The sequence below is a fragment of the Pogona vitticeps genome, chromosome 1 (assembly GCF_051106095.1).
Source record: "Pogona vitticeps strain Pit_001003342236 chromosome 1, PviZW2.1, whole genome shotgun sequence".
NCBI classification, from domain to species: domain Eukaryota; kingdom Metazoa; phylum Chordata; class Lepidosauria; order Squamata; family Agamidae; genus Pogona; species Pogona vitticeps.
Genome location: NC_135783.1, coordinates 182,315,841 through 182,342,407, shown reverse-complemented (window position 1 = coordinate 182,342,407; position 26,567 = coordinate 182,315,841). Strand labels below are relative to the sequence as shown.

At 43.0% G+C, this 26,567-nt stretch overlaps 1 protein-coding gene across 3 annotated transcripts in view; it reads left to right on the top strand.

The window, feature by feature from the left end:
* Positions 1-26,567, top strand: part of NBEAL1 (neurobeachin like 1) — a 129,080-nt gene that overhangs the window by 48,102 nt on the left and 54,411 nt on the right. For 2 of the 3 annotated variants that reach the window (XR_013538261.1, XM_020810337.3), the window contains exons 8-18: positions 976-1,061; positions 4,895-5,201; positions 6,471-6,577; positions 10,049-10,135; positions 11,554-11,637; positions 13,535-13,633; positions 14,023-14,603; positions 18,834-18,966; positions 19,937-20,056; positions 22,899-23,202; positions 24,222-24,307. Coding sequence is in view for 2 of the 3 variants with exons in the window: in XM_020810337.3 (XP_020665996.3) it covers positions 976-1,061; positions 4,895-5,201; positions 6,471-6,577; positions 10,049-10,135; positions 11,554-11,637; positions 13,535-13,633; positions 14,023-14,603; positions 18,834-18,966; positions 19,937-20,056; positions 22,899-23,202; positions 24,222-24,307 (1,994 nt within the window). In the remaining variant the exon portion in view is untranslated. The remainder of the gene's footprint in view (positions 1-975; positions 1,062-4,894; positions 5,202-6,470; positions 6,578-10,048; positions 10,136-11,553; positions 11,638-13,534; positions 13,634-14,022; positions 14,604-18,833; positions 18,967-19,936; positions 20,057-22,898; positions 23,203-24,221; positions 24,308-26,567) is intronic. The other variant, XM_020810339.3, reaches the window with a different exon arrangement.

Here is a 26,567-nt window from a genome sequence, read left to right as displayed (position 1 = left end):
CATGATTTAGAAGTTGCTGGTATAGCTAAAGTTTTGAACTGATGACAGGTTATAGGTCTTGGAACTAGTGAATGAAGGAATAATAGATTCATTATTCATTACTATGTGTATAAGTGTATTCATTCATTCACTTCATTCCTGTTTTATTTTGTAAGAAAACAAAGAATGTTTTCCTTGTTCCTGTCCCACTAGAGGTTGGATGTCATTGTCATGGTTGTTTTGACTTTGGGTATGTCAGCTCTGTTGTGTTGCATCCAGACCCAAGTTCTGTAACCACACAGTTGTTTTTCCCATTTATTTTATTTTGAGCGATCTAACAAAACTATGCTTTTTGTTTTTTGTTGCATGCCAGAAATACTCTAGCTTTCTAGACGTTGTATGTTTTTTTTCTTGGTCTTTGTTGCTCTACTCAGTCCAGTAGGACACACAAACTCCCCCAATCCATGGGATCAGTATCTGCTGATTCACTTATCCACAGGCTGAAAATATTAAATAAAAAAAAAATCCCAGAAATACCTATTTGTATGTATTTCCAGGGCATGTTTACCAGAACTGGCCACTAGAGGCAGCCAGAGACCATGCAATGTATAGCATTTAATACTTCTGCATTTTTCAGCATCCAGGTCCCCGTGGAATTGTATCCCCCACTCTACTGTATTTCATTGACCACTTTCTTGATCCACAAAATTCTTAGCATCCTGTGATAAATCTACATTTCAGATATTTCTACCTTTTTCATAGGCTGTGTTGAAATTTGTGATTTCATAGCATCCAGTAGAACTGAGTGTACATATCAGTAATATCACCATGCAGTGCACATTCTCAGAGCCAGTTTTGAGGTTTTTTGTTTTCTTCAACTTAAGGAAAAATACTGTGATGTGAGCATTATTTTTGGAAAGTTTTATTTAAACATGTATCTATAAGTGGTTTTGTTTCAAGGTTAACATAGCAAACTGCTTTTTCCTCTCCTTTCAGAGTGTTTTCAAGAAAGCGAACATCTTAAAGAAAGCCTAAAATGTTGCTTGCTGCATCTCTTTGGAGCCATTGTGGCCGGTGGGCAGGTGAGGATTAGAATCCTGAAAATATCGGTGTCGTCTTCTGGGTCGGTCAGAAGACACAGGGATTTAAACTCTTATTTGATAGTAGACTTTTTGGCTTATGCTCAAGAGGGAATGCTTGTTACCCATGAAGAATTTATTCCAGAAGGGACCATTAATTTGTGAGAGAATATGGCATGAGCTGGTTTTTGTCTGATGGAACACCTTAGCTCAGTGGGGGAGTCCATGAGTCCATGGTATTTCCATGTTGGGAAAAACCTCATCTGGAACATTTATTTATTAAAAAGTGCATAGTTTTAAAACCTTATGCATTTAATTGTTTTATACAAATTTATAACTGGTCTTGTGATCCTGTGATATAGGGAAGGGGGTAAGTAACTTCTTTTTCTCCTTCGTGGTCTCTGAATGCACGCTAATGGTGACTAGCAAGCTGACCTGCCATTCTTGCAGTTCCATCTAGACAAGGTTACCCTCTTTCCTTTCTACCGAAAGTAGCCACATCATTCCATCTGAACCAGCCTTTAGTCCTTCCCACTTTCTTTCCGAATCCAACTTCAAATTTGGCAAGATCCCTTCATTCACTGGATGCATACTACCTGTCCAGGACCGATTTTGCATTTGCATACTACCTGTCCAGGACCGAATCCTTTCATTCTTCCCGGAGACTGTTTATTGCTTTTCACGGACAACCTAAGGGTTTGCCTATCTTCCCGCAGACCTTCTCCAGAAGGGTAGTCTCCACGATAAAGTTGGCCTATGAACTGGCTCATACCCCTCTACCGCCCACTATTTGGGCCCATTCTGCCAGAACAATTGCATCTTCCATGGCCTTCCTCAATGGAGTGGAATTAATGGATGTCTGCAAGGCTGCAACTTTCATCTTTGCAGCCCTTTACTGCCTGGATGTTCGAGCTAAAGCGGAAACTACCGTTGGGAGAGCAGTCCTGGCCTCTGTCCTGGTGTGACACCCATCTCGTGGTGGGTCAGCTTGCTAGTCACCCATTAGTGTGTATTCAAGGAGAAGTTCTTTGAGTGGTCATCTGTGAATTCACACTCCCCGCCCTGCCTCCCACTGAGTGTCATGTCCTTCATACGGCGTGCTGTGCAGCGGCGGACAGTTCTACGGAACTGAGGCACCTGGTGCTGGGGGCGGTGATATAGCCTAGGTGGGAGGCCCCAGCACCATGTGCTTAAAGCTCTAGAAGGTTCCGAACCTGCTCTGCTAAAGCGCAGATTAACCCATTAGTGTGAATTCACAGATGACCACTCGAAGAAGTGGCTGAGTTACAGGTAAGTAACTTCTTTTTCTGAAGGATGTTCCTGTTAGCAGTCTAGCTGCTGCAGACTGCACCTGCTGCAGCATTGGTGTCATCTTCAAGGCAGCCACACATAGAGTGCATTGCAGTAGTCTAACCAAAAGATTACCAGGATATGGACTGCTTTGGCTAGGTTATGCCTATCAAGCAATGATAATAGCTGATGGACTAGTTGAAACTGGCCCTAGGCACTCCTAGCCACCGAGCTCACATAAGCCTGCAACAACAAAGGTGAATCCAAACTGTGCACTTGCTCCTTCAAAGGGAGTGTGACTTCATCCAGAGCATGTCTCTTGCCTAACCTCTGGGCCTGGGAACCATCAAGCCACAGAGCCTCCATCTTGTCAGGATTCAGCTTCAGTTTGCTGGCCCACATCCAGCGCATTACAGTCTCCAGATCTTGGTCCAGCACCTGCACAGCCTTAGCTGACCTTGATGGTGAAGAGAAATACAGCTGATTGTTATTTGCATATTGATGGCACCCAACCCCAAAACTCCTGCTGATCTCTCCCAGTGGCTTCATATAGATATTAAACAGCATGGCAGATAGAATGGAACCCTGCAACACCCAACAGCTCAATTGCCATGGGACTGAGCAGAAGTCCACAGTGCCACTCTTTAGAACCAGTTCTGAAGATCAGAACAGAACCCTGGCAGTATATTGTTTCTCATTCTCATTCCACAGAGTCTGCCCAAGAGGATACCATGATCAATGGTGCCAAAAGGCTGATGGGCTGCTCTGTCTAGTCCAGAGCAGGACAATTAAGGCCATTTTTGTACTGAACCCTGGCCTGAAACCTGACTGGACTAGGTCCAGACAATCAGTTTCCTCTGAGAATGTCTGAAGCCACCCAGCTACCACACACTCTAGCAGCCTTCCCCAAAAAGGGGATATTTGCAACAGGGTGGTAGTTGCCACATACCTCTGGGTCCTCAGAAGTCCTCATTGGAAGACGGTGCACCACCACCTGTTTCCTTGCAGAAGGCACCATCCCCTGCCGTAATGAGACATTTACCATCTCCTGGACCCACCCAGTCTGTCGACCCGTGCTAGATCTGATCAACCATGATAGGCAAGTGTCATATATATTGGGCTGGACCAATTCAAGGATTTTGTCTACATTGTCAGATCACAACAACTGAAACTTGTGCAGTTGTTGCCTGTCAGTGCAGCCAATATGAAGCTAAATGGAACAGTAGCCTGACCTGGTAGAAAACAGCTGTCTTATGTTCCTTTAGTTTAGAAGTGGACAACCTGTGGGTCTCGGGGGGGAGATGGAGCTGTGCAGCCCTGAAGTGTCCCACATTTCCCCTTACTGCTTCTGCTGTGACTCTCCTGCACATTGTGTACATGAGTAGAGTCATCCTTATGCATCTTGTTTCATGGACAGAGTGGACTGGTGGGATCCTGATTCTGCTGGGAGGCAGGGCACGTGAGAATGCTTCTTCTTGCACACAATGATTCCCAGCTAAATCGAGAGTGCAAGGAAAAGGGGGTGCACAAGAGAATCATTCCTGCATTTCCTGTCTCCTAGCTTAATTGCCACGCAAGAATCAGTAGAAAGAGATCTCCCACCTGATTTAGAAGTCTCTCCTGGCTTGGCTGGTGGGGAGCTTTTTAATGTTGAGGTTTGGCAGGTTGAATTTGGGACTCCTGGCATGCAAGGCAGTGAATGCAGGCCTCTTTTGGGATCAAGCAGCTACTCTCCACTAAGCTCCATAATGGTTAGTTGAGTGGACATTGCACCAGCTAACATAATATGCTCTGTGTTACTCAGGTGCACATTTGGTCTCAAAACTTGTAGCCATGGTGTAGGCATGTACAAAACTATGAATCTTTGGTTTAGTAATGGTGTTATTCCTTGCTTCACTAGCTGATCCTAAGTTAAAAATTAAAAATTGATAAGAGTCCTGGTACTGAAAGCAGCTCTTTTCAGCGTGTGCTCTATATCCCTGCTATATAATGAAACAAGTTCTTGTAGGAATTGGTTCTTTCTGGGTATTAAAAAAATAAATTGTTAATTGTTAAGCTGAATCAGTTCCTTTAGTGAATAAAACAGTGCCGCTGCTTTTTGGTGGCAGGAAATGTTGAAATGTGCACAAGAATAGACTAGAAATGAATCAGGCTTTCCCTACATATTTCAGCCTGATATTAGGTGGAGGTGCTTCAAATCTAGGAATTATAAGAAACTGCTTTATCCCAGGTCATACGGTATACCCATCTAACCTGTGCAGTGAAGGGTTTTCCATATGGCTTATTTGATGCTTTAAAAATATTCCTAGGAATAGCAGAGGTTGAAACTGGGCCTTTTTGCATATGAAACAGGTGCCCTCTGACTGAACTGCAGCTCCTCCCCTTGGACCTGTCTGTCATGGTCTTCACATAGCAAAATCATTAGTGTCCTCTAATGACTACAACAGCCCATGAATAGGTTAATGTTCCTTTAAAAGAACTGGCTGTTGCTACAATCTACCAAAATACTGATCATGAGCTGTTTCATTTTTATTGGTCAATGTTAGAGAAATGCTCTTCAAGCCATATCTCCTGCCACCATGGAAGTCTTGATGCGGGTTTTGGCCGACTGTGACATGTGGGACAACAGAGACCCAGACGAAGTGAGCAGGAAAGCCGAGTTGACGCTCAAGTGCCTGACAGAAGTGGTGCACATCCTTCTAACTAGCAGCTCGGATCAGCGGCAAGTAGAAACCAGTACGATCCTGGAGAATTACTTCAAGTTGCTCAACTCAGACCACACAGCTCTGCCAAACTCAAGAAGATCTCGTCAGTGGGAGAGCAGGTTCATAGCCCTGCAGATTCAAATGCTGAGTAAGTAATGGGATCCTTTAGGATTTGAGAAAGGAGAGCAAAGAGGGTTAAAATGTGAGGTTACAGCATTCAGTTTGGAAAGATGTTACAAGAGTCGTTGGCCACTTAAAAGGGAGATGGGATAAACTCATGGAGGCCAGATCTATGACCAGACCTTCAAACTGAAGCTCTCAGCATCCCCCAACCAACATGGCTGGTGTCTGTGCTAGCTGGGGGATTCTGGGAGTTGTCAAAAAAATCCCACAGTTCTTAGCTTTGAACCTGTGTGTGTAGCTATGACGGCTAAACAGAATACAGTGGTGCCCCGCATAACGGGCGCCCTGTTTAATGACGAATCTGCATAGCGATGGTTTTTTTGCGATCGCAAAAGCGATCTCATTGCGATGTTTTAAATGGTAAAACATCGCTTTGTGACAATCGGTAAGCTGTTTCGCTTACCGATTTTCACATAGTGGTGTTTTTTCTAACAGCTGATCGGCGGTTCCAAAATGGCCACCAGGTTTAAAAAAATGGCCGCCCACAGTGTTTTCGCGCCCTTTCCTCACCGGGCAGCAAAACTGGCGGCCGTATGGAGGATTTTCGCATAATTGTGAGTTTTTTGCCCATAGGAACGCATTAAACGTGTTTTAATGCATTCCTATGGGCTTTTTTGTTCCGCATAGCGACGAATCCGTATAGCGACAATTTTTTTCGGAACGGATTATCGTCGCTATGTGGGGCACCACTGTATTCAGATTCAGGGACAAAATGCTTTTTGGTAGCAGTTGCTCATGGATAAATGTGGGAGCGAGCTACTGCCTTTATACCTTACTTGCTAGTTTTCTATAGCCATCTTGTTCGCCACGGTGATAACACGCTGGCCTGGAGTGGCCTTTGGACAGACCCAGCAGGCATAGCATAATTTCTTAATAAAAATGGACTTCCCCTTTCTGCACGTGGGCAGTGCATAGTGGAGCAGTCAACCATAAAGATGTATTCTCTCCTTTTATTGAGCACCCTGTGTGTGGTTTCTCTGAGCTTTATACTGAGTTCTTCTCATTTTCCTTGTTACAGAGCAGTTGCTCCTAACCTTGGGTCTCCAGATGTTCTTGGCCTATAACTCCCAGAAATTCTGGCCAACACAGCTAGTGGTGAAGGCTTCTGGGAGTGTTAGTCCAAGAACATCTGGGAACTCAAGGTTGGGAACCATTGTTCCAAAGGATACACAAAAGGAGGTACTTTTAAGAAGTATTCACATGTGTAATTGATTTTTTTCGCTTTTGCCCTTAGATACCATCACTGCCATGTTAGACTGCACAGATAGGCCTGTTCTGCAAGCTATTTTCCTTAACAGCAACTGCTTTGAGCATCTGATCCGACTTCTGCAGAATTGCAAGGTAAACAGAATATTGTATTGAAAATACTTGGAAGCATATGTAATTCCAGCTTTTATAAGTACTCAGCTGTTCTTAGGTCTTGGCTGTACATTAGATAAAAGCTTCATCGTCACCGTGTGCAAAATAGCTCGATGCAAGAGCTGTTCTATCCCTGAGGAACATTTTGCATTTCCCTAATGTTGTTAACGTTGTGAGTGCTTCCAGAGCTTTAGAGGGAGCCATTTTTGTAGTGTTATGCAGATGTGCATCTTGTGTTCCGGCTGCACTTCAAATTGTTTTATTGGTTTTAGGGCACACTGTAGAGCAGAACAACTCTGCAGTTGTAAGTTGTTGATTATGATGATAACAGTAACAATAAAATCTCATAAAAAGGATGCAATCCACAGCATTTTCATTTTAGAACCTTTACTAGCCAATGCTGACTTCATATCTGGAAGCAGTGCCTCATAGGATAATCTGGACCTTAGTTACTGCCAGTTCTGTATTATATCATTATAGCCATGAATCGCATGACAGTTCCACCTTTGTACCGAGGTAGCTCATTGCTTCACATCACTTTTCCCCCCAGTCACCATGTGTGGCTCTCATTCCCTGTGCATTGTAATACTTGTTCCTTGCAAATCATGGTTTGCCCGCCAGAAGTTAATTTTCAAGATGTGTGCTTCCCCAAGTTCTGCCTGAGGGATTCCTCTCTCCTCTTTCCTCATTTACCCTTAACTATGGCTTAGGCCATACACAGTTATCAGAGAGCAGGTGCGGATATATTTGGGAGAGCTTTCTTTTGAGTTACCCTGCTTAGGGTTGTGCTGTTAGAGTCAGGTATGCACAATCTCAGATGATGGTTTATATAAACCATGGTTCCCTTGCAAAACAGAATTTGAAACTATGGGAGATTCACAAGTTACTTTTAACAGTGTCTGGTAGTGACAGAGGAAGGAAAAGGGGCTTAAAGACACAAAGGAGGGATTAGAGAAAAGCAAGTCTCCATTTAGATGGCTCTCAGTTCCAAATTATGCTGTGCAGGAAGCCATCCTGACATCTGCAACAGGCATTTGTGTACGAAGTCCACATCTTAGTGATCACAATAAATGTTTTTGAGTGAGATTCAGACTGTCTAATCCTGTGCATGCAAAGAACCATAAGTCCTGTTGGTATCTGTGTGAGTTATCTTTGAATAAACTTGTATGCGATACAGCTGTTGGTCCCGGGATGCTGAATTTTTCGCACCCCAACCTTTCAGTTTTGTTTCATGTGTAAATCCCAAGAACCTTACAGCATTATTGTTACTAATTCAGGGCTGGTATATTAGGGCTCTTCTTACATGAGCAGAAAATTCTAAGGCTCATTGCCCTGTTTTCCCGAAAATAAGACCTAACCTGAAAGTAAGCCCTAGTATGATTTTTCAGGATGCTCGTAATATAAGCCCTACCCCCAAAATAAGCCCCAATTATGTGAAACCCTGCCCTCCAGCATTGTGCAGCAACCAGAAGGTGACATGACTGTAAAATAAAACATCCTCTGAAAATAAGCCCTAATAGTTTTTTTTGGAGCAAAAATTAATATAAGACCCTGTCTTATTTTCAGGGAAACATGGTAGTATAGCTGTACTTACTAGCTCCCTACCTTAGTCATTGCCATGTTTCCATTGTGTTGTAAATCTGTCTGTCCATCACTGAAGCAGTTGGTGCGGTATTTGTCCTTGTGTCTTTTGTACCTTCTCAGTATGTCTTCCATGATTAAAAGAAAAAGAAGGGCAGGTGGTCATGGAAAATGGCAACCCCAAGTACGAAGTAACATATTTTGACATCCCCCCCTCCCCAATGTGGCATAACAAGTAAATGATACAGTGTATGGAGTTGGAAAGCTCCTTCTACTTGTTGGACATCCATGTATTCTTGAATCTTGGCCATTGCATATTATGTGCACTTTTTTTATACACTTGGACTATCCAATAACAGATTAATTGATTTTTAAGTATAATTTATTTATTTGCCTGGAACTTTTTTGTTTGCTGTCTTATCTTCCAAGCAGTCTCATTAAAAGGACACATTGAAGCTGCTACATAGGCTTTGTAAGAAACATGAAACTTCCAGTCTCTTCCATTGTAGTCCTATATACACTTTCCAGGGAGTAAATGTCTGTGAACTCACTAGAGAAGAGGCCCGGATAGAATTGCAGCCTAATTGTTCCTTTCTATGCATTAGAAAGAAGCATAATATTCCCTTTCCTTCTCTTTCCTTTGTTGCTTTTTCTTCTTCAAGATTTTGTTTGTAATTATATTGCACTAACGGAACAGTTGTTGCAATTAATTGCTAGCTGAACTCTGAGACGTCTCTCTGAATGTATGTTTCTCTGTATGTGTGCTTCTGGGTGTGTTATCTGTGTTCATCTTTTTGTTTCTTGTTCACAGATATAGGTCATATTCATTTAAGTAGATTCAGAACATTTGGAGGGCTTGTTTTCCTTGCTAAATATTTTTGTTAAGATTGTTGGTTTTTCCAGCACATGCGTAGTAAGGATCCCTCTTGCTTGGAGGAGCTGACCCTTCGTGTCAACGGACTGGGGTTTGGTATCGTTGCTCCTCCAGTAGGGAGAGGACAGAGGCAGGGGAAGAAAAGATTGAGTATGAGCACACAGCCATCATATTGTTTCTAACTAAGCCCATGTGCTTTACATTTCCTTCTGCCTGAGAAGGAATGATAGGAGACAACACATATGCTGCGGACCCACCAGAAATAGCAAATTATTGTTGTTGTTTCAGTTTACATACTGCCCCATAGTGCTACCCGTATTTTTCCATGTATAAGACAGCACCATGTATAAGACGCCCCCACTGTTTTAATCCAAAATTAAGAAATTTAAGTGGGGCTTAGCAAGTGTAGGGGAAAAGGGATCAAAGTGCTGCAGGAACGCTTTGATCCCTGCTTTCTCCCTTCATGCTAAGCCCACAGGGTTTAGCAAAAGGAGGGGGAAAGGGATCAAAGCCATCCTGTGACTGCATAATCGTTTTGATCCCTTTCCCTCTTATACATCCAAGGGATTGCTTTGATCCTTTCGCCCTCCTTTTGCTAAGCCCCATGGGACTTAACAAGCAGAGTGGAAAGCACGGATCAAAGCAATCCTGCAGCGCTTTGATCCATGCTTTCCTTTTGCTAAGGCTTAGCAAGTGAAGGGGAAAGCAAGGATCAAAGCCCTGTAGGATCACTTTGATCCCTGCTTTCCCCTCCACTTGTTTTTGTGCTCTCCTCAGCTTGCTTCCATGTATAAGATGACCCTCAATTTTTAGTCTAAAGATTTTAGACAAAAGTATAGTCTTATACACAGAAAAATACAGTATTTTGTTGTATAAACTTACTGGCGGTGAGATTTTTGTTACATTTGCTACCCTTTCCCCCCAGCCTTTATTGTGTCAGCTGCGGGTGAACTATTGAATGTGCCTGTTACAATATTCTTATCTTCCCATTTTAACAGCTGTTTTTAAGTGCTAGCGGTAAGGGGGCAGACAAGAATGAGAAAGACCTTGCCAACCAATTGCTGACAGAAATGAATCAGGAACAGGTATCTCCAGCAAGCCTCCATTTTTGCTTTTAGTGGAAGCCAAAGCACAGCGGCAATCAGTGGACTGAGCCATTTCCTGAACTTCACCTCAGATGTCCTCCTTGAAATAACTAGATCGGTTTCTGATTCAGTAACAAGACAGTCTGCATCCCGAATATGTCTCTGTTTTCATCATCTGAAAACCGCAATTTAGGTAGAATTGAGGCTTCAGAACTGAAAAGTCCTCAAAAGGCAGTATTGTAAATCTTGAAGGTGAAGTCCAGGAACAGACCTCCAGTTTCAATACTATAAATTTGGTGATTTCATTTATTTTAGTTTCCCACCACCTTCTTTCTTTCTGTGCACCCTTTTATTTGTCTGAGCACGGTGGTGTATTGGGCTCTGGGGCTTTGTGGAATCTGTGTGGTTGGATTTGATGTCTTGATTCTGTTGCCAAACCCAATGTTCACATTACAATGGACAGACTGAACCTGGAAAGTGGGGAGCAATGGATCGGTTTTATTTTTAATGCTTCCCATGATATCACAATAAAATCCAATGCAACCATTCTTATTTTATTGTTTCTTTACAAATTACCCAGGGATTTTAATAACAGAAAGGCTCTGGTGCAAAATGAATAAACAGGTGAAAACAGTGCATTGGTGAAAACACCAGCTCTGCCTAAATTAATCTCTTAATAACCCGGCTTGGTGTTTGTTGCATATGAAGGATTTCACCAAACATCTGCCTTTTATTTCAAATTCATGTTTCAAATTTTTATGTACTGCAACTGAAATGACCTTTATTTTCACAGTATTACTGTGCCGGTTCACAGACTGAGCCATTTCAGTGGTGCCTTAGGGGGTTTTTTTTATAGCAAAAATTGTCCGCCTGTAATGTGAAGATACTCAAAGATTCTTCTAAGAGGAGAGACTTAATGTTGTTCCTTGTAAGGAAAGAACTATGAGATTAATAAATGACTAAAGCAGCCGACTGTGCAAACACAAGGAATGATCTCTAGTTACTGCTTGTGAAGATGGTTTCATGTGCCAGAGTATGTGCTATGAATAAATCAATGGTTCCATGAAAGGTTTGGCTGCCAGGAAGCAGAATGGATGTCCCTCCCTCCTGAGATTGCCCATGTAAAGCATGAGGAAGCTTGGTCAGTTGACCTGTCTTAATGAATACATACGAATGCTTCTTTCCTCATCCTTGTCTTCTACTTCTCTGAAATATGTGGCTACCCTTCTCTCATGCCCTCTCCTTTTGTAGATTGTGGTGTCACAAAATCCGTGCCTTTGTGGGAAGATGATTGGGAAGCATGCGAATGAACTGTTGTTTTCAACCTGACAGAAGGAAGAGGGGTAGGGTGTGCCCCTGAACAAGGCAAGGTCTGTGTCTCTATATATGGAACGTAATATGTCTTTTGCTGCTTTCAGGTGTTTCAAGGACAGCTGGACCGCCTGGCAGTGTCAGCTATCCAAGCCCTCACAGCACTGATGTACAAGTCTCCAGCTGCTAAGGTTAGCCTAGCCGCCTCAAAAGTCTTCACCCATAGTCTTCTGGCATCCTCTCTTAAAAAGCTGTAGTAGCTTGTTAACCAGCCACAAACCACAGTTTGAGTGGGTAGTTTGTTGTGGCCTTGTTGCCTGAAGAATACCTAGTGTGGTGTTTCACATGCTGGAGTGCAATGCTCAGAACCTCTGGCCTAGCACAGCCTCATGGCGCAGTGGTTAAACCGCTGTACTGCAGCCCAAACTGTGCTCTCACAACCTGGGGTTCAATCCCAGGTAGCTGGCTCAAGGTTGACTCAGCCTTCTGTCCTTCCGAGGTCGGTAAAATGAGTACCTAGCTCATGGGGGGGGGGAGCAATGTGTAGCCTGCATAATTAACTTGTAAATTGCCCACAGAGTGCTTGAAGTGCTATGGGGCAGTATATAAGCAATATTTACCCAGGGTTGGGAACCACTGGGATAGAGTGATGGACTAGGACTACAGAGCCCCATGGCACAATGGGTACTGCCCTCAAGCCTCTGTTCATGGCCTGAGTTTGATCCCAATGAGTTCAGGTAGCTGGCTCAAGGTTGACTCGGCCTTCTATCCTTCTGAGGTTGGTAAAATGAGTACTTGGCTCACTAGGGGCGGCAAAGTGTTGTTTGCACAATTAAATCAAAAACCACCCAGAGAGTGCATTAGCACTATGGGTTAGTAAATAAGTCGAAACAACAACAGCTAGGACTAAGGAGGCCTGGGTTCAAATCCCCACTCAGTCATGGAAACTCACTGGGGGAGTGGAACTGGCAAAAACACTCCTTAACTCTCTCACATACTTGAAAGTCCTATTAAGGTTGCTGTAATTCAGTTCCATCTTGATGCTACATAGCTTAATAAGTATGCTGTTTGAAACAGGAGATGATGAAAAGATCAGTGGGGGGAGAATGAACCAGAAATGATGAAAAAAGAAAAGCCACCACCTGCTGGACCAGCCACCATATAATTCCCCATCTAAAGCAATAAATCCTGGTTAACCATACAACCAAGAATCTAGTGGCACTTTGAGAAGGACCAAGAGTTATTTGGCATAAGCTTTCATGGACTGTAGTCTGTTTCTTCACATGCAAGCCTTGACTTATTGAGAGGTGCACAATATGATTTCTGCTAATAATTCTTTTTCTATTAATGCTGCTAGCCTCTGCTGAGGATCTCTGATAGCCAAAACAAATGAATGAGGGGTTTTGGGCAGCGCAAGGATGCTGTTCTTCTCAGGCCAGCTGCAGAGCTAGAATGGCACTTTTGGTCTGTGAGCGAGGAAATCACATTTTTTGAATGTTCCTCTCTCTGTCACTGATTTGTGCATTTAAAAAAACAGTATCACAAGCAAATGACAGTGTCTGAAACTTTCTTCCCGATAACCTAATTTTCTGTTTAAATGAATTGGGATTTTTTTTTGTTAAAGGGGGGGCAGTTAGAACTGTTGCCCCTCACTTCTGAAGTGGAACACTTGATTCTGCCACTCTATTCTGCTGCATGTGTAGACCCAGCCTCAGTTACTATTTAGCCCAGCATGTTGGTGATGTAGTCAACCAGTTGCTTAGCTGTGCATATAATAGAGGAAAAAGTTCTTCCTTCATCTGTGGCTTGAATTTTGAGGATTTTTGAAACATTGAAGCATTTACTTTTGGCTTTTAGTAATTAGAATTGTGTCCAGTTTTGGAATAACTGTAGAAAAAATATATATGCAAAAGTGTTGAAGCATCTTGCTTCCTTTTATCACATATTTACTGCCAGATAAAAAGTTGAAATGCAACCTTGTAATTTTTATTGTTTGATGCAGCAAAGTCTTTTAAGATAAAATTTATGAATAAAGATAAATGTACAGGCTGTTTACTACTTAAAAACAATGCTAATTTTACCTTCCAGGAAGTGTTTAAGGAACGAATTGGTTATGCCCATATATTTGAGGTGCTGAAATCGATGGGTCAACCTTCACAGGAGCTACTTGAAGAACTTTTGAATATGGTGAGGCTTTTTGCTTGTTTTGAACTTCGTATACGTGTCAGTCTGAGGTTGCTAAAAAGTTTTGTGGCGTTTTAAAGGCTAATGGAATTTATGGTGTCGTAAACATTTATACATTAAAGCCCATATTTTCAGTTGCTTGAAATGTAGTTGTCGTTGTAGGTGTCCTGTGTGGTGTAGTGGCTAGAGTGACTGATTAGGACTTAAGAGATCTGGGTTTGAATCCCTACATAGCCATGGGAAGACATGGGAGAGGGATGGCACTGGTAAATCACTCCCTAAATATTTCATTTACCTTGAAAACCTTTTCAACGACTGGATGGGACATAGCACAATCCTTCGCTTACGTTTCTACTCCTCTGATCTGCTTTTCTATTTTCCTTTCCACCAAGGCGGTTGAGGGTGACCACGCAGCTGTTGGACTTCTCGGCATCAGCAACGTCCAGCCCTTATTGCTGCTGATTCAATGGCTTCCAGAGCTGGAGTCCTGTGATCTTCAGGTCTTCATCTCAAACTTGCTAAAGCGGATTTGTTGCATTAACCGTCAGAGCCGGGCGATCTGCGTCAATACGAACATGGTCATGCGCATCATTGAGACACTCGGTCAACACTCCCAGCTGCATGGAGCCTGCGCCGAGAACCTCATTGCCCTGTTGGGTTCTTTGGGGAGCCAGTCTATGAGCTCTGAAGAACTCCGCCAGCTAATTAGGCTCCTGAGGATTAATGACCCAAAGCAGGCACACTCTTACGTTGTCCCAGTGATGCGTGCCATTCTTACGATGGCTCGAAAGCAAGGCCTGGACAATGCCTTGCAGTATTTTGACTTGTCCCACAGCATGGCAGGCATCTCGGTGCCACCTATTCAGAAATGGCCGGGATCTGCATTTGCTTTCAGTGCTTGGCTATGCCTGGACCAGGACCAAGTGACTCCCAGTGCCAGCAACAAGGGTGGCAAGAGGAAACAACTCTACAGGTATGACTACAATGGTGGTGGCCTGGAGGGAAAGCCCTAGGTTGATGGCATTGGCTTGGTGGCCTGCATATGTCTACATGCTTCTTCGGCCTACTTATGCCTGTTTGCATCCTCACAGAATTTGATCTCATGAAAGTATCAAGGTAAAGGTAACGGTTCCCCTTGACATTTTAGTCCAGTCGTGTCCGACTCTAGGGTGTGGTGCTCATCACTGTCTCCAAGCCGTAGAGCCAGCGTTTGTCCGTAGACAGTTTCTGTGGTCACGTGGCCAGCACGACTAGACACGGAACGCCGTTACCTTCCCACTGAGGTGGTATCTATTTATCTACTCACATTTTTACATGCTTTCGAACTGCTAGGTTGGCAGGAGCTGGGACAAGCGATGGGAGCTCACTCCGTCGTGTGGATTCGATCTTACGACTGCTGGTCTTCTGACCTTGCAGCACAGAGGATTCTGCAGTTTAATCTGCAGCGCCACCACGTCCTTAATGAAAGTATAATTAAGACTTTAGCATATCACATTGTTCCCAGTCAAATAATCTTGCTGTAGGGTTGGGGAAGAGAGAACCTATGAATTTGGGAAAGGGAGGAAATGTGGAAGAATGGTTGGATGCTCTTGAATGGTTTTGAATACAGGTTTTCTGTATCCCAGGAGACGGGCCTAGCCTTGTCATGAGACAGAATGAGGTGCTTGCCTCAGACTGCAATTTGGGGTGTCATGAAACAACAACAGGTTGCTAGTTTGTTATTTTGCTGCCAGGCATGGGATGAAGTGGTGTGGGCTTTTCAGCCTCAAGGGCCAAAATAATTTGACTTGCTTCAGATATGATGCATGTTGGCTTGTGTACCGGCCTTGTTTGCTCCTCTGCCTCACATAGGGAAATGTCTTGGGCTGACTGTGTAGGTAAGGATGTTGATCTGAGTGTTAAATGAAAAAAGAATATGTACATTTTAACTAGATGGAAAGAGAGAATGAGAGTGAGTGAGTGAGAGAGGGAAGTTTGAAAGCATCCTTTTTATGTTTGTACAGAATAAAACTCACCGCTCCCTTCTCTTGTGCTAGATAGTTTATTTAGAGGATCCTTAGATAGGGTTATGTGACCTGCTTAGCTGTAACAAAGCTACACCAACAGAGACTCCAGGCCACACTGGATGGAGCATTTGCCTTATGTGCTTAATAGCTTCTTGATACATGTTTTCTCTTTACTGGGCTGTGTAACTTATGATGGAGGACCAGGACCCACTGTGTTGACTAGAGCTTGGATCAGTAGGCAAGACACAGAGCAAATAAGGCACCCCTATGTGTAGGGATCCAGTGACTGCTGGGCCAAAAGATGGACTTGGTGGGAAATAGTTTTGAGCAAATACAAAATCCCACTGTATAGAGAGGGAAAAGATTGAGGCATGGGGAAAACTTTGACTCTTCAGGTGTTATACTCCAGAACCCATCAGCTTCAGGGATCTTGAGTGGGATGATGAGAGCTATATTCTGGTAAGATCTGGAGGGTCAAAAGTTTTTCATTTCTGGTTTAGTCGTTCAGACTTAAAGAGTTCAGTTCTTTGAGTCTTCGTCCATATCAATTGAAATGGCATGACCTAAACAAGAGATGGAGGAATTAGCTGATTTAGGGGACCTCTGAAATTGACAGAAGTGCAAAAATTATTTAAATGGAAAAATCTGAGGAGGGTGAACCTCACAGATCAGGGAGGATGGACTACACTTGGTGGATGTGGAATGATGGTTTAACCCTAAAGGAGGGGATTAAATTGAGTATTTTAGAAAGAGGCATGGCTGGTTGACTAAACATAACACAAGAGCATTCCACTCCAGCACATTAGGTTGCATTAATTCTTGTTCTGAAGAGGCATAATGCCCACAAACAAGCTCTACCTTATTTTTACATAGATGTCTCATGGAGTTGAAGAACACTGTAAACAGTACATAAAAGATAGGGCAAAAGGTCTTCATGTTCTCGAGCATCTTGTGGTCCCCTGTATGGTACAAAGTCTGTTGTTGTACCATAATAATACCAAAGTTTGTTGCTATTATCTGGAAGTTGTATCATGGCAACTGGACTTATTTCTTATTAGGATGAAGTGTTTCGCTACTCATCCAAGCAGCTTCTTCAGTCTGAGGAGAGTTGGTAAGAGACCCCTGATATATCGTCCATGTTGGTTTCACTTCCCCCTGGTTTGAATAGGCTGTTAGATGGATAAAGGACGTGGAGGGGGGATTTTCACTCAAACCCCCCATCCTTTGTCCTTGGGTGAGTAGTGAAACATTTCAGCCTAATAAGAAAGAAGTCCAGTTACCATGACTCAACTTACAGATAACCTCATCCAGATGACTGAGAATCTTCACAGATATATTGCTATTATTGTTGCTATTGCTCCTATTATTACTTCTTTCTCTAAAACCTGACCGAACTTGAGCTGCAAAGGAAATTCTCTGTGCTCAGCTGGCTTTCCCTTTCCCTTAAAAAAAAAAAAAAGTAAATCACTAGTATAGATTGTATTTTTGTTGTTTTCGTTCTAAATGGCTGGAAGGGATTAGTGACCTATATTCATATTGTCACTTAAAGCATTCCCTAGTGCTGGGAATTTAATGCCATAATGTTAGAGAAGAGTGCCACCTATTGAAATTAATGTAAAGAATGTCTCTAAATCTTAAGGAGCTTTTTCCGTAATTCTCATCTGAGCCTGCTTAATTTTTATGGGCAGAATGGAGTGGCAGAGCAGAAACTTCCATTCTGCCCACAATGTATGTATTGAGAAAAGATGGGTGAGAAATCTTAGGGTGGGGTTGCCCCTGCCTTGTGAAAGCAAAAGGACCCAGGCCAAGATTTCATGCTGGAGCCTGTAGGAACCTCCGTTACAAAAGGATTTATTTATTTAAAATATTTTTCTTAATTCTGCCTTTCTCCTTAAAAAAGGACGCAAGGCGGATGACACCAGTAGAAGATAATATCATGTCAGGTGCTGATAGGGGACACCCCTGCCCGAGAATCACTGACTCCACAGCCTAAGAGATAATGTGTGGGAGATATCAGAATCGATACAGAGCTGTGTCTTGAAAAGTAACATTCCCTGGGTATCCAAAGATAAAGATTGCCCTCCCTCGGAATCAGGAATTGGAAAGTTTCAGCCTTGGCCCACGTGCTCCCCATCCACCCATCAATGTGACATATTCTTGCCTAGTAGCCTTTGTTTCTTACCAACAAAGAAACCATCTTTCTACTTATTTTCCTACTCCCTGTGCTCTGAAAAACAGCTTAGCAGCAGGGAAGGGGTGGGTGTGTTTCTGAACTGTTCAGCAAAGTAAGGGAAATGGAGATTTGGAGATGGAAAAGTGAGGGATCAACTTCCTCTTTCTGGAGCTGTCCATGATTTGTTGGGCAGCTGAAGGGAGCAGTGTTTGGATGGGGTGAGGGGGTGTGTGGGGGCATGTTTGAGTGAATGCATTAGGAGCAAAGGGCACTCTTCGTCCTAAATTTTGAGTGAGACTCCCCCACTTGGACCATGCTCTATCTCAGGGGGGACTCCAAGGGCTTGTCTGTCTTATCTCTTCAGTCTCATCTCTCTCTCTCTCTCTCTCTCTCTCTCTCTTACTCTGAATGACTAAGCCTAACCACAACAGAGTTAGGGCCTTCATTCTGAATGACAGTGTGGGGAGGTAGAGGCATGTCTCTGTAGCTTTGTGGCATTTCTCCATCTACCTTTTCAAAAACCTGTTTGCAGCTAGTGTAGGCCAATTGAACTAATGCAACTCACAGAGGAGTTGACTCACCTGATCCTCATTGATTCAGTGGGCCTACTCTGGTTGTGACTTGCTACTGGGTTTCAGCCAGTGTGTTCTTCAGAAAAAATGCATGAGAAGCTGACACATTCATTAGACCCATTTTTCTTTTTTTTAAAAAAAAAATCAAACCATCAGTACAAGCTGTCGTGAATTGAAGTTCACTTCTTCAGGCATGAACCAGTCGAAAAATTATAAATTCATGTCCCAAAAATGCATGGTGAAAGCTTGCCAGGTACCTTCTTAAGTTGAAAGCCGGTTACAACCAGACTTTGGGAGCGTGGTTTAATGCTTCACTGCTGGTAACAGGCAGTTGGAATTGTCCATCCAGCTCTTCAGACAGAGGCAGCCCATCAATCTACACAAACCTCTTCCTCTCTTTATTCTTCAAAGGAGATTATCTACATGCCTTTAAAAAAAACATATCTTTTCAGTTTTTTTACAGCTAGCGGGATGGGCTTTGAGGCCTTCATTACCTGTTCAGGGATGCTTGTGGTCGCTGTTTGCACAAAGAGGGAATATGCTACTGTGATGCTGTCGGACCATTGCTTCTGTGATTCTCTCTGGGTAAGATGGGCCATTTCCGTTTGCCACGGATATGCCCTTAAAAAGGTGAACTTGGGTCTCCATGAAGAGGTGCTGGGATTTAGTTGGCAAGGCAATTAGCTTGGTCCAGTTTGGATAATCAGCTTGGCTGAACAAGTGAAGAAACACAGAACCCTTTTGCCTGTGTGCCTCGTTCTTGTACTGCTCCTTGTCTTCTGCAGCAGTGCATGAATGAAGCAGGCCGTCAGTCAACCTTAGTTTCCTCTTACAGCCAAATTGTGTACTGGTTTGGACCAGGATTTGTGACATCCGAATTGATGTCCCCATGGAGCCAAGACACTCACTGGCTACTCCCTCTCTCTTAGCCTTATTACCTCACAGGATGGCTGTGGGGGAAAGGAGACTGCATGTGCCACCCTGATCTTATTCTAGGGTAGATGAAATATGACTAAAATAAATGAGTAATTAAAGCTGGGTGTGTGACCTAAGAATCTGGTCTTGTGGTGTTTCCCACCCACCCACTCCTTGGAGTGTGGAGATGGATGATAGCGTTATGTTTTCCTAGCTGTGGAAACCAGCAGTTGTTATCTACCTGTAACTGTTCCATAGATCAGTGGTCCCCAACCTTTTCTGAACCGTGGACCAGTTGGGAGGGTGGGGTCCATGCGTGGGGAGTGGGGCATCCCCCATGCTCACAGATGGGCGGGGGTGCACTCGCGGGTGGGTGAGTTGTGCTTGTGGATGGGCGCAGTGCGCTCACAAGTGTGTGGGGGCACGCTTGTGCGCATGCATGGATGAGCGGGGCACTCATGCATTCAGGTGGGTGGGCTGTGTGTGCGTGGGGGGTGGGAGGGCAGGAGATCTGTCTCCGCAGCCTGGTCCTGCCAAGGCCACAGACCAGCACCGGGCCACAGACTGGGGGTTGGGGACCCCTGCCATAGACTTTATGACAACCCACTCAACTAAACAGCAATATCACATTTCTCAACAGCATAATATCACCATTGTTCATATGCCTGGGAAAAGGCCATTTGGTCAAAGCCTTGTCTACATTTATGTAAATGGGCAGCAGAAGATCTCAGCACCACTTCGATTTCCTGCCATGAATGAAGTAAGTCTCTCCTTCTGTCATGCTTCCATCCTTCAGCATTACCATTGTAGAATAAGGATCCCTAGGTATAATAATCAGGCACCTGCCAAAATTAGAACACAAGTGAAATGGTCACTTAGACTTTGACTCACCTGTAAGAACGTGGTTTCTGTGAGGTGTGCCCTGGAAATGTCTAAGCTGAATGACTGTAGTGTGCTTGGGTAGTGCTTTCCACCAGGCCTGATTCTTCCATTTGGCAGGGTGTGGCAGCTGACTCAGGCAGGAGACACTGGGGCATTAAAATAATGATAATAAAAAATCATACTTGAACATTTCTGTCTAACAATTCCATTTTCTACTTTTTAAAAAAATATTGTGGCCTTAGTTTAATGCTGATGATCACTAATATTTGTTTCTGCACAGGTAACAGAAGTCTGTTGAAGAATATTTATTTATATTTGTTCACATGTTGGTTTCATCTGAGAACATCTCATGTTGCAAATTGAGAAATATATTTATATATAGCAACAAAATATTGTGATGAAATATGACAGGAATGTGACTCACCATTGAAGCAGCTGTTTTTGAAAGTCACTAGCAAAAGCCAGATGTGAGCAAGTGCTTGTTCTTGGCCGGTGAATTGCATTCTTCTATTTGCTTCTGGAAAACACTAGAGAAAAAAGTGTATACAGTGGTGCCCCGCATAGCGACGATAATCCCTTCCGGATAAATCGTCGCTATCCGGAAACGTCGCTATAGGGGGAAAAAACCCCATAGGAAAGCATTAAACTCCGTTTAATGCGTTCCTAAGGGGGATAAACTCACCGCTAAGTGGAAATCCTCCATAGGGCCACCATTTTCGCCGCCTCGGTAAGCAAGGAAACGGCGCAAAAACACTGCGGGCAGCCATTTTCTTGATCCGGTGGCCATTTTGGAATCGCCGATCAGCTGTTCTAAAACATTGCAATGCGAAGATCGGTAAGCAAAACGCTTACCGATCATCGCAATGCGATGTTTACCTTATTTAAACATCGCAATGTTTAACGCACCGCTATGCGGATTCGTCGTTAAATGGTGTGCTTGTTATGCGAGGCACCACTGTGTGTGTATGTATATATATATATATATATATATATATATATATATATATATATATATATATATATATATATATATATATATATATATATATATATGAAGTGGTGAAAAATCAAGTTGCTTATAAAGGATTAAATTGAGTTGTTTTACAGGGAATGGCAGCATGTGTGAATGTTCATCAACCTTGAGAATGATTCTAAAATAACATTTGAAAAATAAATTTTAAAATAACAAATAAATATACCAATGATTAAGAAGTGGCTTTGTATTATCCGTACTGATTCTTGGAATACAGTGGTGCCTCACATAGCGACGTTAATTGGTGCAGCAAAAATCGCTGCTAAGCGATTTTGTCGCTATGCAATTTAAAAAAGCCCATAGGAGTGCATTGAAACCCCTTCAAAGCGTTCCTATGGGCTTAAAACTGACCTTAAAGCGAAGATCCTCCATAGGGCGGCCATTTTCGGTGCCTCTAAAGCAAGGCAAAACAGCGGGTGGCCATTTTTTTTCCAGCGGCCATTTTGGAACTGCCGATCAGCTGTTTTAAAATCATCGCTTTGCGATGATCGGTAAGAGAAACAGGGAACCGATCATCGCAAAGCAAAAAAAAAACCCATTCAGACCATCGCAAAGCGATCGCAAAATCTTCATCACTATGTGATTTCGTCGTTAAACGGGGCGCCTGTTAAGCGAGGCACCACTGTATATATTGTACATAGGAATAAAATGTGATTATTTTTATATTGATCTTAGTGGCAATATTTATGGCCTCTGCTTCTCATGTTGAATTCACATCAACCAGATGAAATTAGTGTGCATTTGTTCATATTCATTATTTCATTTATTTATTAAAGATACATTCCTTCTTCTCTATTAAAATGGTGAAAAATACCATCGATATTTTTTTAAAAGGCTAGTAAGAAATGCAAAGGAAGAGACTGGAGATACACTAATTTGTGGTTAATGTGCCGCAGAGATTTAAAGCAGCAGCTTAGTAGGCCAAATGCTTACCAACAATTAGAGATCTTCACACAGTGATGGCTTTGGCTTTATTGTTTTGGTTCAGATTTAGTACAAATACAGTTATGAAACTGTTCTTTCTAAATTCCAAGTTCAAGTTTATTGTATTAGCTAAAAGCCGTCACAATTGTTTAAAATACAAATCTGACTGCTCTTTCTATCCCCAAGTGCCTAGCTATCTCCCCCCCCCCCCGGTCCTTCTGACAGTTAGTCTGCACCTCCAGTAGCCAAAACCATTTCCTCTTTAAGTCTCAGCAGTATGTCACCAGAACTCTGCTTGTACTGGTGCTCACCAAAGCTAAGTCTCCAAATCTGTTTTTAGTAACAGGGTGTTATCCTGTGATATGTGGAGTAGTAATTAGGTGCTTGTATGTGTGCGCTCGTGCACATGGGCAAACGGCAGCACAGCGCTCACGTGGGGGCACGTGCACTCATGTGCAAACGGCGGTGTGGTGCTCGCATGGGCGTGCTAGAGCATGTGCGCATGTGCAAACCAGCTGTGCGGGGTGGTGCGTCCGCAGGGGGGCAGAAGGTCTGTCTCTGCGGCCTGGTTTGGCTCAGGCCTTGGACAGGCACTGGGCCACGGACCGGGGGTTGGGGACCCCTGGGTTACACTGTATATTTGAGTTGTGATTCTGTTTACTTATGTTTTTGTTATATTAAAAATGAACCAATAAATCAATAAATAAATTCAACATTATCTAATTTGTTGATTACCCCTTTTCTCTTGGATGACGTTTTCTAGCCTTTCACATCATGCTGCATTGGTTCTGCTGGCCAAAGGACCACCACCCCGCCACCATCCCAGATCCCAGACCCACCTTTTTCATCCCCTGTGTTGCCTCATCGGACCTCCCTCGGTGGGATTCTCAGTCCAGGTGGCTGGAGCGGGCTTCTAGGGAAGCCGGAAGTCATCACCAAGTTGATCTCAGCAGGAACTCAAGACAGCGAGTGGGGTTGTCCTACCTCTCTGGAGGGCCATCTTGGATCGGTTATCATATTCCACGAAGTCCTGCAGCCTTCTCATGTGAAAGCCTTATACCTGGCAGGTGAGAACTCCCAAGGGCTGATTTGTCTGGATGTTTCAACATCCTTCTTCCTGTTCTTGTTCATTCTCATTCTGTTCCAGAATTAGTTTTTGTTGTGGTCTGTCACACCTGCCTTTCGTAGCCACTTGTCTTGTTTTCTAGTCACTATCTTTCATAAGCCTCCAGATTCTCTTTTCGTTTTTTTTTTCATTACCTTTTTATACACCATTATTTATTTTATTCATGGACACACTTCCCTGTGTTAATCCTCGTGTTGCTTCCTTGGTTGAAAATCAGTTTCTAACCCAGATTAAGACAGAGTTCTATTTCACCATCAATAATTGGTATTGTAAGACTTGTATACGATAAAATTTTGTGGAGTGAATGTCTCTGTAGATGATGCTTATGTGCTGGGGATGTTATGTGTGTACAGAAAAACTATGATGGATTTTTTTTTATTATTAGAACTCCAATAGTCTAGTACCCATGCTGGCTGGGGTATTCTGGGATTTATAAGCCTGAATTCCATTAGAGATTTTTTGTTCTGACGTAAGTGAAATAATTTAAATAATGGCAGCAAATATCAGATCATTTGTGAGGTTGTGGTCAAATGCTTGGTTACCTGCTATTTACCCAATGGGGCACACAACCCGTGCATTGTTAATTAGATGTAATTTATCACTGTAGCTTAAAATAAAATCTCAAATTTTTTTTTCAGCAGGTTACCAGACTTGGAAGGGGAGCCACTGCTGAAGCAGTCTTCTCTATTTAGAGAACTGTATAAGAGATCATAACACAAATAATTTTTGGAGGAGTAGGAATTTATTTAAGCTTTGTCTGGATCAGGGCCTCTTCTTTTCATCAGTCTAGGATCATCCAGTTAATTCAGTTCCATCTCTGGTGGTTCCATCGGCCAATATTCTCAAAGGCGTCTCTTTTCTACTTGCAGTTTAAAATACAGCAGATTTGAAATGTAATGAAAACAATTGGGACAAACATGAAACCTATTTGTTTTTCTCCCTCTTTTTCTTATTTTGAAGGTCCAAACTGCTTAACGCCATGGAAATCCCAAGAATCTGAAGTGGCTGATTTGCCCAGTAAAATACTTCTTCATTATACTCCCAAGGTAGCATCAACATACAGTTCATTTTTTCCTAACACAGCCACTCTGTTGTTTTCAGGAAGTGATGAGACAGATTTAGAAAGGAGTGTTTCATCTGCAGTTCTTAGCCTTGACAGCTCAGTGGAAGCTCTGCATTGAGAAGAGGTGTAGCTCTATGTTCAAACACCAGCTGCTTGAAGTGAATGACAGTGTAGGTTTGGGTTTTTGTGTTGTTGTTTTTTAGCCTCTTGTGATCTTCTGGAGACTTTTTGCTGGCCAGGATTGGCCCTGTATCCTGCTGGGTTGGATTTAACCTGTGAAGGGGGAAAATATCTGTCTTTGCCCCCTCTGCTGTCACTTTTCCCAAGTGGAAGGCAAATGGATTTGAAGTGGGAAGGAGATCCGGTTCACATGGAGGAACTCCTGTGAGCAATTTTTGCAGCATTTTTGTTTGCATAGAGAGACTCCATGCCACACTATCAACAATTTGTGCTCAGGAGACAGTCTCTCTGTTTTGGGGCCATGTATAAATATTTGCCATGTAGTCCCGTTCTTATGTCTGAGGAAGTGGACTTGTCCACAAATGCTCACATTAAAATATTGCAATCTTTAAGATGAAGGGACGTGGTGGCGCTGCGGGCTAAACTGCAGAAGCCTGTGCTGCAGGGTCAGAAGACCAGCAGTCATAAGATCGAATCCACGTGACGGAGTGAGTGCCCGTCGCTTCTCCCAGCTCCCGCCAACCTAGTGGTTCGAAAGCATGCAGATGCAAGTACAGTGGGGTCTTGACTTGAGAACTTAATCCGTATTGGAAGGTGGTTCTCAAGTCAAAAAGTTCTCAAGTCAAATATGCATTTCCCATAGGAATGCATTGAAAACCATTTAATCCGTATCTGCTCTTTTCCGTCCATAGAAACTAATGGGAAGCTGCTATTCCGCCTTCGACCACTAGAGGGGGATATTTTGTTTCTTTTTTTCTTAGGTCAAGAAAGGTTCAGGGAAGGCAGGGAAAATACAGTCCAGGCAGTACCAAGCAGTCTGAAGACTCCCAATCCACTCTCTAAACGCTGGGAGGAGTGAGGAAGCAGACAGGCACCCTTTTCACTGGCCAACAGTTAACTGAAAGTTCACTTTTTGCACTTTCCCTGCCTCCCACGTGGGTTTTTTTCAGTTCTTAACTCAAATCTAAGTACTTAAGTCAAGTCAATATTTTCCTATGAGAGCGGTTCTTAAGTCAAAATGTTCTTAACTCAAGCCGTTCTTAAGTCAAGACCCCACTGTACATAAATAGGGATCACCTCGGTGGGAAGGTAACAGCGTTCCGTGTCTAAGTCGCACTGGCCATGTGACCACGGAAGATTGTCTTCAGAAAAAATGCTGGCTCTATGGCTTGGAAACGGGGATGAGCACCGCCCCCTAGAGTCGAACACGACTGGACAAAAATTGTCAAGGGGAACCTTTACCTTAAGATGCCGCAATGTTTTTCTTTTCTGTATTTTTTTTTACCCATCCAAACAGGCACTTCTTTTTAGATTTGTTATCTTCCAAGTGAAGAAACAGACAACTGAGAGGAGCAGAGATAGGTGTCCCCCCTTTCATGCGTTGAATCTTACATGGGTTAGTAATTCCTGAATAGATCTCTGACAGATCCTAGGACATTGGGCTGGATTTTGGTCTTAGCCACCAGTTGCTCCAAGGCTAGTTAACAATTGTACCAGTAATGCCTGTTCACACAAACCATATATCACGTTATGAAATATAGACACAGCTAAGATTTGTGTCTAGTTTTTAATAGAAAAGCCAATGAAGACAGCACTCTTAAACTACGGAAAATAGAAGGGAAATATCCCAAAGCTAGTGAGTTGTTCTATCAGGGGGCTACCTCTGAAGTACTGGAGCTGAGGAGAAAAGTACTTAGGGAATGAGCCACAGTTGAGGGAAAGGTCCTGTGTTCCTCGTTGGTACATCTTTTGTTCTCTCCAGTTAGAACTCCACCATTTTTTGCAGAATTGCAGCAATTCTTTGTTTAAATAAATAGAACTCCTGCCTTCAGATCTAGTTTGGGCCTTACAGTGAATAAATTCACAAGGCAAGAAAAGGCAATGCATGTTTGATGGCATATTTTAATCAGTTTTTTATGAGAAAGATGCAGATGTTGATTTTTGCATTTCTGTTTATTTTTAAAAATGCAGCCGTAGTTGCTGGTGTCTACCGTACTCTTAGGCATCTCTCAGATATTGCTATAGGTGTAAGAGAGGGTGTTGTGGGAGAGCGAGGAGAGAAA